This window comes from Triticum aestivum, chromosome 4A (genome assembly GCF_018294505.1).
Source record: "Triticum aestivum cultivar Chinese Spring chromosome 4A, IWGSC CS RefSeq v2.1, whole genome shotgun sequence".
Classification (NCBI taxonomy): domain Eukaryota; kingdom Viridiplantae; phylum Streptophyta; class Magnoliopsida; order Poales; family Poaceae; genus Triticum; species Triticum aestivum.
This window is the reverse complement of record NC_057803.1, coordinates 646,374,232-646,384,650: the sequence shown is the minus strand read 5'-3', so window position 1 is coordinate 646,384,650 and position 10,419 is coordinate 646,374,232. Positions and strand designations below refer to the sequence as shown.

At 43.6% G+C, this 10,419-nt stretch overlaps 1 protein-coding gene across 1 annotated transcript; it reads left to right on the top strand.

Moving 5' to 3' along the window:
• Window positions 1-814: 814 nt before the first annotated feature.
• LOC123087857 (eukaryotic translation initiation factor 3 subunit A) lies at window positions 815-8,706 on the top strand. Its single transcript, XM_044509975.1, has 14 exons — window positions 815-1,019; window positions 1,236-1,320; window positions 2,149-2,630; window positions 3,238-3,453; window positions 3,525-3,893; window positions 3,981-4,010; window positions 4,742-4,969; window positions 5,109-5,270; window positions 5,823-6,041; window positions 6,119-6,322; window positions 6,734-6,937; window positions 7,029-7,109; window positions 7,568-7,769; window positions 7,900-8,706. The coding sequence occupies exons 2-14, from the start codon at window positions 1,275-1,277 to the stop codon at window positions 8,445-8,447; spliced, it is 2,991 nt and encodes a 996-aa protein (XP_044365910.1). The 5' UTR covers window positions 815-1,019; window positions 1,236-1,274; the 3' UTR covers window positions 8,448-8,706.
• Window positions 8,707-10,419: the final 1,713 nt, after the last annotated feature.

The following is a 10,419-nucleotide window of genomic DNA, read 5'->3' as shown; positions in this document are numbered from 1 at the left end:
AGTGAAGGGAGACAAAAGTTGTACGGACCACTTTGACCAGGTGGCCGCAACCCCTCTCCCCAACCGTCAATAGAGGTGGTGCAGATGGCGGGACACGGAGTGGCGGCAAGGGCTGGTGGCCTGGTGCTGCCATGCGGAGCGACGAGGGAGAAGCTGCATCGCCACGGCATGACGCCAAGCAAGGGTTGTGCAGAAGGGGCGCCGACGCCCAATAGGGTTTGTTCGTGGATAAAATTGAGAGAAATGCTCCTAAAATGCTTGAAGGGGATTTCTTTCCTTTTCTATTCCACCCCTAGCTTGTTCGCACGAAAATGAGTTTGATTGCAGGGTTTTTCTGAAAACAACATCGGACCGACTGGTTTTATGTGAACCGCCCGGTTCATCGGTTTTCCAAAAAACCGTCCGGCTCAACTGGTTTTTTCTGGCTCGATTGCTCGAACGGTCCGCTAAAAAACTGGCGTGTGCCGATTTTGGTCTTTTCCAGTCCGAGCTTCGGTCCGGTCTATTTCCTTAAACTATGAGAACTGCTGCATTTGAACTATTCTAGACTATAAGTTCAGCTATTTGAGTGCGATAGTTTTAAAATTACTATTTTTAGGTCGAATGTATATTCATAACATTTGATGGACGGCTACCGCATTCGCATCTGCGGACTGATCCCTGTCCGGTGATGGAAGCAAATTTGCGGCTCCCGTTGGAGATGCAACAACCCGAAGAAGCCCGGTGGAGCTTCCGTTCAATCCGAGCCGTCCATCGCGAGGTAAGCGAAGAAATCCAGCGCGTCCAAGTCTCGGCGTCGGTTCGCGACTGTCCCGCAGGCGTCGAATTCCTCGGAAGCACTCCTGACAAAACCCAACCTCGTCCCCACACAAAAATAAAAACCTAACCTCCTCCGCGCCGCCGCCACCTTCCCCCGCCGCCTCCAGATCGTCGCCGTCGCCATCGCCATCGCCGCCCCCGCGCCCCGTGCGCCCCCGCGCCCCGTGCGCCCCCAGCCCCTCGTCTCCGGTGATCCAAAGGTACCGTCGCGTCCCATCCCCGGCTGCCACCGTCGCTCCACGACGCCCTGTCTCGCCCGACGGTGGCTGCGGCGACGTTTTCCGGCGATTTTTTTTCCATCGGGATTTCTCCGTTCGGATGTCGGCGTTCGACGCGTGCTCCGCCGTCGACGTGCCGTGAATCCGCGTGCTAATCAATCCGGCGTCTGATGTTGTTGTTCGTGGCTGGTGTTGCAGGTGTAGATCGCCCCCGGAGAGCCCCCGCGCGCGTCGGCAATGTCGACCTTCGCCAAGCCTGAGAACGCTCTCAAGAGAGCCGAGGGTGAGTCGCCGAGATCCGTCTGAGATTTGCTTCCCTCAATTTTATCCGCATTGGTTCCCGGTTGTTGCTGCGACGGTGTTGCTGTGATGCCCACATCAACTTAGGGCGGCGATTTGGTTCTAATCCAGATTTGTTAGTTCAATCTTCAATGTCAGATCGTTATATCGCATTATTGAGGGTTACATTTGACACATTTGACCACTGACTTCGTATCGCATAGGCTAGATTCCGTTACAAGTACTGAACTTGTATGTGCCATTTGGGTCTTCAGGCTTTTGCGTAGGCTGGTTGGCCTTTTTGTCCTGAATGCCTGATTGCCAGACCTGCTAGTTAGAATGAATCGAAGTTAGGACGGATTTGAGACATTCAGTGGATGATAAGTTACTCTTGTTGTCATGTACGTTTTGTTCCCTTTTCCACTAAGATCACATAACTTTGCAAAAGCACACGATTTGTTGACTTGGTCTGCGTTTGACATTGCGGTGGATTATGATATTCTGGTTCCTCCAACCAGCTCTTGCCTATTTTGGTGTTTGATTAACCAACTTATCACTAGTTTCAGGGCTAGTTTTTGGCAGCCGATTATCAAATAAAGCACAATGTAGCACAGTTCAGCAACAGCAAACTTGAGCCTTAAGCTTCACTTTATCTAAACCGATTAGGATGTTTCAGGGGAATTACACCATACGGTTGTTAACTTCTTGTACTACAATATATCCATCAGTGGTTCTCCACATGTCATTGTCTTTGTATTCCAAATCTCGCGCAGTGTTTCATATATTTCACTAAAAGATGTTCACACTGTTTATCACCTTTGATTTGCTGCAGAGTTGATACATGTTGGACAAAAGCAGGCAGCGCTGCAGGCGCTGCATGATCTCATTACATCAAGAAGATACAAGTCATGGCAAAAGCCTCTTGAGAAGATCATGATGAAGTATGTAGAGCTGTGTGTAGATCTTAGGCAAGGCAGATTTGCCAAAGATGGTCTTATTCAGTACAGAATTGTCTGCCAGCAAGTCAACGTGTCATCTTTGGAGGAGGTCATAAAACACTTTATGCAGCTGTCCAATGAGAAAGCCGAGGAAGCCAGGAATCAGGCACAAGCACTGGAAGATGCTCTGGATGTCGTCGATCTTGAAGCGGACAAGCGTCCAGAGGACTTGATGCTCAGTTATGTCAGGGGGGAGAAAGGGAAAGAACGATCTGACAGGGAGTTTGTCACTCCATGGTTTAAGTTTCTGTGGGAGACATACAGGACGGTGCTCGAGATACTGAGAAATAATTCAAAGCTTGAAGCGCTATATGCTGTAAGCTATTTTACTGCTTTGCCATTATCCTAGTGGTCACTTCATTATTAATATAGTTATATGCATTTGGTTTTGTCATTTATGGTTAACTGAAACATCAAGGTGATGCACTGTTTCTATAGACTCTGTGCACCAAATGGTCCGGCACTGTTCTGATTTTCCACTACCAAACAGCCAATTTGGTCTTTTGATTTCCCTAGCCATTCTGCCTGTCATTACGTTTCAGAAACATCTCCCTGGTAGTTTATACTGCAGTATAGCTTCATGCATCTTTTCAAAGTAACATTTTTGGTTTAACCAGTACGTTTTGACACCATGTACATTTCTGTCCTTTTGCATATACTATTTGTGAAATGAACTAGTATTTAATTCCTTTGTACATACTTAACCAATTCATTATGTAGGTACCCTTTTCTTTCCTTTGAAAATAAATCTGTAGAGTATTCTGGTTCTTTTCTGCTCTCCCTAATTTTTCAGAAGCAACTATTTGGTTCCTTTTGTACATAGCTTACCAATGCATCATGTAACTACTCTGTTTCTTATTATTATCTACTAAATGCTTTTCACCAGCTAATCTGTCTGTTATTTTGAACTTTTCAATATGCAGATGACTGCACACAAGGCTTTTCAATTTTGCAAGCAGTATAAAAGAGCCACTGAATTCCGTAGGTTGTGTGAGATAATTAGAAACCATCTTGCAAACTTGAACAAATATCGTGACCAGCGAGATCGTCCTGATCTGACTGCCCCCGAAACCTGTCAGCTGTATCTTGATACTAGGGTTGAACAACTGAAAATTGCTACAGAACTTTCCCTATGGCAGGTCTGTTTCACAACTCATCTTATCTTAATGCTAAAGATATAGATTCACCAACCAAGGTCTTGTTCTTGCAGGAAGCCTTCCGATCTGTGGAGGATATCCATGGCTTGATGAGCATGGTTAAGAGGACTCCAAAACCATCTGTCCTGGTCGTATATTATGCCAAACTAACTGAAATATTCTGGATATCTGAGAGTCACTTGTATCATGCATATGCATGGCTGAAGCTTTTCAACTTGCAGAAGAGCTTCAATAAGAAGTTAACTCAGAAGGATCTGCAAATACTAGCATCTTCTGTTTTGCTCGCTGCACTTTCTGTTACACCATATGACCATAAATATGGTGCATCTCATCATGAGCTTGAAAATGAAAAAGACCGTAGCTTGCGTATGGCCAACCTTTTCAATTTCTCCTTCGACTCCAAGCGTGAAAATAGAGAAATGGTTTGCTTTCCATCTGTTCTCCAAGTTAAGATAAATTTCCATAGTCTAATTATTTGTTTTCTGACAAATCTCCTGTTTACTTTTCAGGTTTCTAGAGCTTCTCTTCTTTCTGAGTTGGTATGCCGTGGATCCTTTTTTGGCTGCTGTTATTTTTTATTATATGCTGCCAAACTGTTTAATGTCTCTGTTATCACATGGATCCAGTCTTCCGAAAATATTGCATTCTCATTGATGTCTTGTCTTTGTCATATATGGGCATCTTGAACACAATCTGCTATTATGGGGTTGGTTGTCCATGTTACCAGGCATTCTTATATGAGAATAATCTCCTCTGATGCCAGCATTTATTTGTAGGCGCTTAGGTGATAGTGATTTCTTTTTGCTGCCTTCTAGCCAGAATAATGCACAATCTCATTTTGAGCATTGATGCCTCATCAAGCAGCGATGCTAAGATATACACATCTGTCCTACATGGCAAGAGAACGTCTTTTTTTCTTTTCTTTTCCTGATCACCTCCTGCACCTGCAATGCTCTAAAACCTGATCAATCGCTTTAGATAGCTTTGTAGCTCTGAAATTTATATTAGATCTGCAAGTCCACAGAACAGGACATCTGTTGATGCATCCCTGATGTGCTGTTCTGTTTGTGTGATGATTGAATTTACTTGCATCGCTTTTGTTTCAATTTTCTCAAGTATGAAAGCACTTCTTTCTTTGTGTAGTCACATAATCATGTTGTTTTTCTATGTTTATATAGCTGTGTTATATTTTGGCCAATTAGCTGGCAATCTACATCATGCAATTTCTCCTGCCTCTCTCTCTCTCTCTCTAACTATGATATGAAAATAGGCTGCCAAAGGTGTGATTTCATGTGCTTCCCAAGAAGTGAAAGATCTATACAATCTTATGGAGCATGAGTTCCTTCCTCTGGATCTAGCATCGAAAGTACAGCCTCTGCTTTCTAAGATTTCTACGATCGGAGGAAAGCTTTCAGCTGCATCTTCAGTTCCTGAAATTCAGTTATCACAGTACCAATCTGCCTTGGAGAAGCTTACAACACTGAGGGTGCTGCAGCAGGTCCTATGCTATGTCCCACTAGCCATAGTATATGTGTTCATGCCACTTTTTTTTTTTGCTAATATGTATTTCACTTTATCAAACTTTACATCACTATTTGTGAAACATGTTTCTCAACTCTCTTTTTAACCATTTTCAGGCATCTCGTATTTTCCAGTCCATGAAGATTGACATGCTCTCCAGAATGATCCCATTCTTTGACTCCAATGTCGTGGAGAAGATGGCTGTTGATGCGGTCAAACATAATTTTGTTGCTATGAAAGTTAACCATTTGTCTGGAGCTGTTCATTTCGGCAAAATGGTATGTGGCTCTATTCTGACCACTGGTGCTATCTTCTTAGGCTTCTCAAAATTTACTCATTGAAGGCTTCATTTTTTTCCGGTGCTGTTTATTTGCTATAAGGATCACAGATGCATTGCCTGCCTTGCGATTTTATGTTATTTGTCTTGCCTACTGATATTCCTTGGCCAAAGAGGCTTGTCCCTTGGGTTTTCGATTTTTTTTAAGTAACTTACTGTTCACAGTGAATGGTTTCATTGTTACCTATTATAGATGAGAAATAGGTGCAGCATGACATGACTGGTCTTTGAGGAATTAATGATGTGTCAGGCTTGTCTGTTCACAGAAACAATATAACGATTGGTTGATTGTTTCTCTTACTTATTTTAGCATCCACATGTGGTGATTGATTGAGCGTATTGTTTCATGCAATTTCATACAAGTATTTGGAATTTAACCTGCTTGTCATCAGTTGTTTTTCCATTTCCATCTCATCTTAACAGATAAATAGATCATTACCCAACATATATCTTCCCATCTACTTGTTGTTATCTGACTTATTTCTCTTTGCAGGACATAGAGTCTGATGCACTTGGTAGTCACCTCTGTGTCTTCACTGATTCCCTAAACAAAGCAAGGAGTCTCATTCATCCACCTGTGCATAAACCATCCAAACTCGGTGAAAACTTCAGTCTCGCTGGAGTGGTGGAGAAAGAACATAAAAGGCTTCTTGCGAGGAAATCAATTATTGAAAAACGTAAAGAAGACCTTGAGCGTCAAATATTGGAAAAGGTTTCCTATTTGCTTACTCTTAACTCCTGGTTGTTTTATGGAGTCTTTATTTAATGTTTATGCATTTCTATTTCCAGGAAAAAGTAGAAGAGTCAAAGAGATTGAGTATCCAGAAGAAATCTGCAGACGAGGAAAGGGAGAGGCTTTTGAAGGACCAGAGACTTAGGCAGCAGCAGAGGATCAGTCAAGAAATAAAGGATAAAGATAAGAGGGCTGCAGAAAAAATAATAGAAGATTTTCAAAAAATAAATAAGAAAGGGGAAAAAATTCTCATTGAGGGGGTAAGATACTATTTTGGATTTCCAATAATTACCGCTCCATGCTAACTGGCAATGTTTTAATAGTTTGCGTATTTCCTTGGAACGCAACTTAATTTTGCTAGCGCTAAATCTGAATGCCTTTTACTTATTAGAATTTTGATTACTGTTATATTTCTGTATGGTCAGCTTCATTTTGACATTTGAACTATTTGTTTCTGTGCCCCTAAAAAAGGGGGATAGTCAGCTGTAGAGGAATGACAGGTGGTTAGATAAGGTGCAGGATCATTTGTTTCTGTACATTGCTGCTTAAATGGTCTGCCAACTTAGCTAAATTATTATCACTTGCAGTTTGTAACCAGTACATAGACACATGCATGTACTTTTGTAGTTTTGGTGTATGGTGTTCTGATACATTGAATGCTCACATGGCAGGATATGACAAAACAATCCGCCATGGAGGTGGTACGGACTCGACAGATTAGGGAGCGTGATGAGATGGAAAAAAAACTGCAGAAGCTTGCAAAGAAAATGGATCACTTGGAGAGGGCAAAACGGCAGGAGGAAGCCCCACTGATTGAAGAGGCCTTCCAAAAGCGCCTTCAGGAAGAAAAGATCCTTCATGAGCAAGAGCAGCTGGTTTGTCTTTACTGTTATTTTGTTGTTTACAAGATGCATACTATAATTGTTGTTCGCGTGCTCACATTCATTATGTATTTTTACTTGGCAGAGAGAGATTGAGCTCAGCAAGCAACACCACGTGGGTGACTTGCAGGAGAAAAACAGGCTTTCTCGATTGTTGGAGCATAAGGTATGTATCCTTCTTGCAACTGCATTCAGCAGTGCTGATTCTGTCCTTGTGGTATTCAGAGTATTCGTGATCAGCTTTCCATTACTTTCCAAGCTTATAAGTAATATATAGTTGATTTTGTCCACAGAGGGAATGTTGAGTATAGTTGTTGCAGTGATTATACTTTCTACCCTACTTGAATGGTTTTTGTTTTGTTTGGACAAAATTATGTGTTTGCATGTCTGCTGATGAGGTTAAACGTTCTCAGAATGGATTGCAGATGTGTTTAACTTGTTTGGTTGATTAACCCCAGATTAGATTTAAATTCATCATGTATTTCAGCATATAATATTTTTAGTTTTTTCCTTTATTATATGGGCATTGTCAACCTATAAGCTTTTTTCAGTACGTATTTGTTTCCTTCTCAGAAGACTGCCTTCCTTCCATCTTGTTAATCTTATCAAAACTTCCCGTTTCAGAATGCTTTCCAGGAAAGAATTGTCCAACGCCGTGAAGCTGAGTTTAGTAGCCTAAGGAAAGAGAGGGAAGAAAGAATTAGTCAGTTGATATCTTCAAGAAAGCGTGAAAGGGAGACTGTACGGAAATTGATGTATTATCTGAACATGGAGGAACAACGGATTCAAAGGGTGCGCGAGGAAGAGGAGGCTAGAAAACATGAAGGTTAGTGATTCCAGCTTTAACTTGGAACTGGAAGTATTGTTCATGTCATTGGGAAGCAAGGAAAACACATTCTAGCTGATCATCAAGTATTATTTATTGTTGGCAATAACACCACCTCATTGATTTGCAGAGGAAGAGAGGAAGAAGAGGGAGGAAGCGGAGACGAAACTCAAGCTTGACGCCATTGCAGCAATTCAGAGGGAGAAGGAAAGGGAGGTGGAAGAGAAGAAGGAAAAAGAGAGAAGGGAGGCTCTCCTAAGAGCAGCGGACCCACCTGATGCGCGGCCTACTGCCACCATCGCACCACCAGCCGCCGCTCCTGGTTCTAACAAGTTTGTCCCGCGGCACAGACGTGGCGGTGAGGGTAGCAGCCAGAGGACGGCTGTTGCACCTGAAGCAGCAGACCGTTGGGATGCTCGCCAAGAGGCTCCTCATGCACGGGAAGTGCGCCCCCTCTGCCAGGATGCGCTCCCGCTCCAGGAAGCAGACCGCTGGAGCCGCCGTCCCCTCCGCCAAGATGTTCCTCCCGCGCGCCAAGAAGCGCCCCCAGCCCGCCAGCCAGATGGTGCTCCTCCAGCTGGTTCTACTACTGACCGCTGGCGTCCTGGTGGTGGATCTAGGCCCTCTGCAAATTCTTCATCGGCTTCTTCTTCGTCGACCGGCTGGAGGAAGAACTGAAGCTGCCTGCCCTGAAATGCATGCGCTGTGCCCTGCCAGCAGGTTGAGATTTTTGCAGTTGCTTGAATTTGTCTGCCGCGCACCAGATTTTGTTCCTAAGCATGGACTCTTCTTTAGGTTTTCTTCCTTTGCACCTTTGCACCATTTCGAAGTCAGTGTTAATTTTGAGCTTTTGAGAGAAAGTACTCAATAGTACATGACTTGTTGCTGTTTGTTATTTTTGACAAAAAGTTGCAACTAATCTTGGGACACAGACATATCCAATTGACTCTGAATCATTAGAGCATCTCTAGCAGATCATGTAAATAGCGGTACTGCAAATTTCGTTTAAGGGTTAACACCATAGTTGGCCGGAAGTTCATTACAGCACATACTCCCTTCGTTCCAAAATAGATGACCCAATTTTATACTAACTTTAGTACAAAGTTAGGTCATCTATTTTGGAACGGATAGAGTAATAGATAAACCTAATCTAAACTACTCTATGGCTTGACATTGAGATAATACTCGGCAGTGGAGTTGGAGAGAGTGAAGGTGAGCTAGTGCTCCTTTGCCGTCATGAGCCACGCGGTGGTTCCTTCTTATTATCTCGCCACCTCGACGAGCTTGAGGTTTGTCTCGCGGAAACGCTTGATGGTCGGCCAAATGAGGTCCCTGATCACGTCGAACTCCTTCCAGCACTCCTCCTTGGCTGCCTCGAGCCATGCGGTGGTGCCTTCTTGTCTGGCCACGACCGCCTCATGGAAACGCCTGGTGGTTGGCCAAAGGAGGTCCATGATCCCGTCGAACTCCCTCCATGCCCTCCGGGCGATGCTGCGGAAGAGGGCACGCGCGCTCCCTTGCCGGAGGTGTGTGTGTGTGGGGGGGGGGGGGGGGGGGGGGGGGGGCAGATGGAGTTGCCTTCCTCGTCGTCGTGGCGGGCTTGTTTGTGCGGCGGTGACTCGCCGCGGCCCCCTCGGCCACCATGCCTACGACCTCTGTTCGACATTGATCTGGTCGAAAAGGGGCTGTGTGCGTGAGAAACGGCCGCCGGAGTGGGTGGATTTGGCGTTGGAGAGAGGGGATTTACGGTGGAAGCTGGTGCGGGACATATGGCGGATTGGAACCCTAAATCAGTAGGAATCCGATAAATATAGCGGCAGAGCCAGGGATATAAGGGCCGCCGGTATTTTTTTTAACGGGCCACCAGTATATTCTTTACGAGCCAAACTTTATTTACCAGATCTGCTCGGGCCAAAATTTTATTGTTTCTTGTAAATCCGCCAAAATTATATGGGCTGACGAGCTTATACAAGATCTGCTAGATATGCTCTTACAACTTATGCTGTGCCATCCTCTATAAAACTAAGCTCTTCACATTCAATTGATGTCTCCAATTCAATTAGAATTGAGTCATTTGATTTTGACCGGGTCAACAATTTTCTCAAAGCTCCATCATTCAATTCTTGTATGCTATAAACTATGTTTTCTAATTTTCAATACCTCACAATTAATTGAGGTATTCAATTTAGAATTGGGTCATCCAATTTTGACCGGGTCAACAATTTCTCAATCTCTCCCATTCAATTCTTTTAATTCATTATGTTCCCGAATTGTGAAGCTCTATCATTCAATTGAGATATTCAATTTTGATTTGGTTTACGATTTTGACTGGGCCAACGATTTTTCAAATCAATCAACAACAACCGGCCTATAAAAAAAATATCAATCTTGTGCACCCTCCCACCATCTAGAAAAAAGAAGTGCCACCATGTGATATTGTAGTATCAATATAGCACATGCAATCACCAACACAAAATTTTCCCGACATAGATATAGGTTGGTTAGCGGATAACACAGAATCACATTATGAAGGGCCCACCAAATCACTGCATTATAAATAAGAATAAAACACACTCTATCATCTCCCCCCACCCGCCAAACTAAATATTTCACCAGTTTTAAAATATAAGGAGTATTAGTTTTTTAGAAA

Coding starts and splice junctions, on each gene's coding strand:
- LOC123087857 (XM_044509975.1), top strand. CDS start 1,275: ATGTCGACCTTCGCCAAGCCTGAGAACGCTCTCAAGAGAGCCGAGG. Junction 3,894..3,980: donor AGCGTGAAAATAGAGAAATG/GTTTGCTTTCCA, acceptor TTTACTTTTCAG/GTTTCTAGAGCTTCTCTTCT. Junction 4,011..4,741: donor CTTCTCTTCTTTCTGAGTTG/GTATGCCGTGGA, acceptor ATATGAAAATAG/GCTGCCAAAGGTGTGATTTC.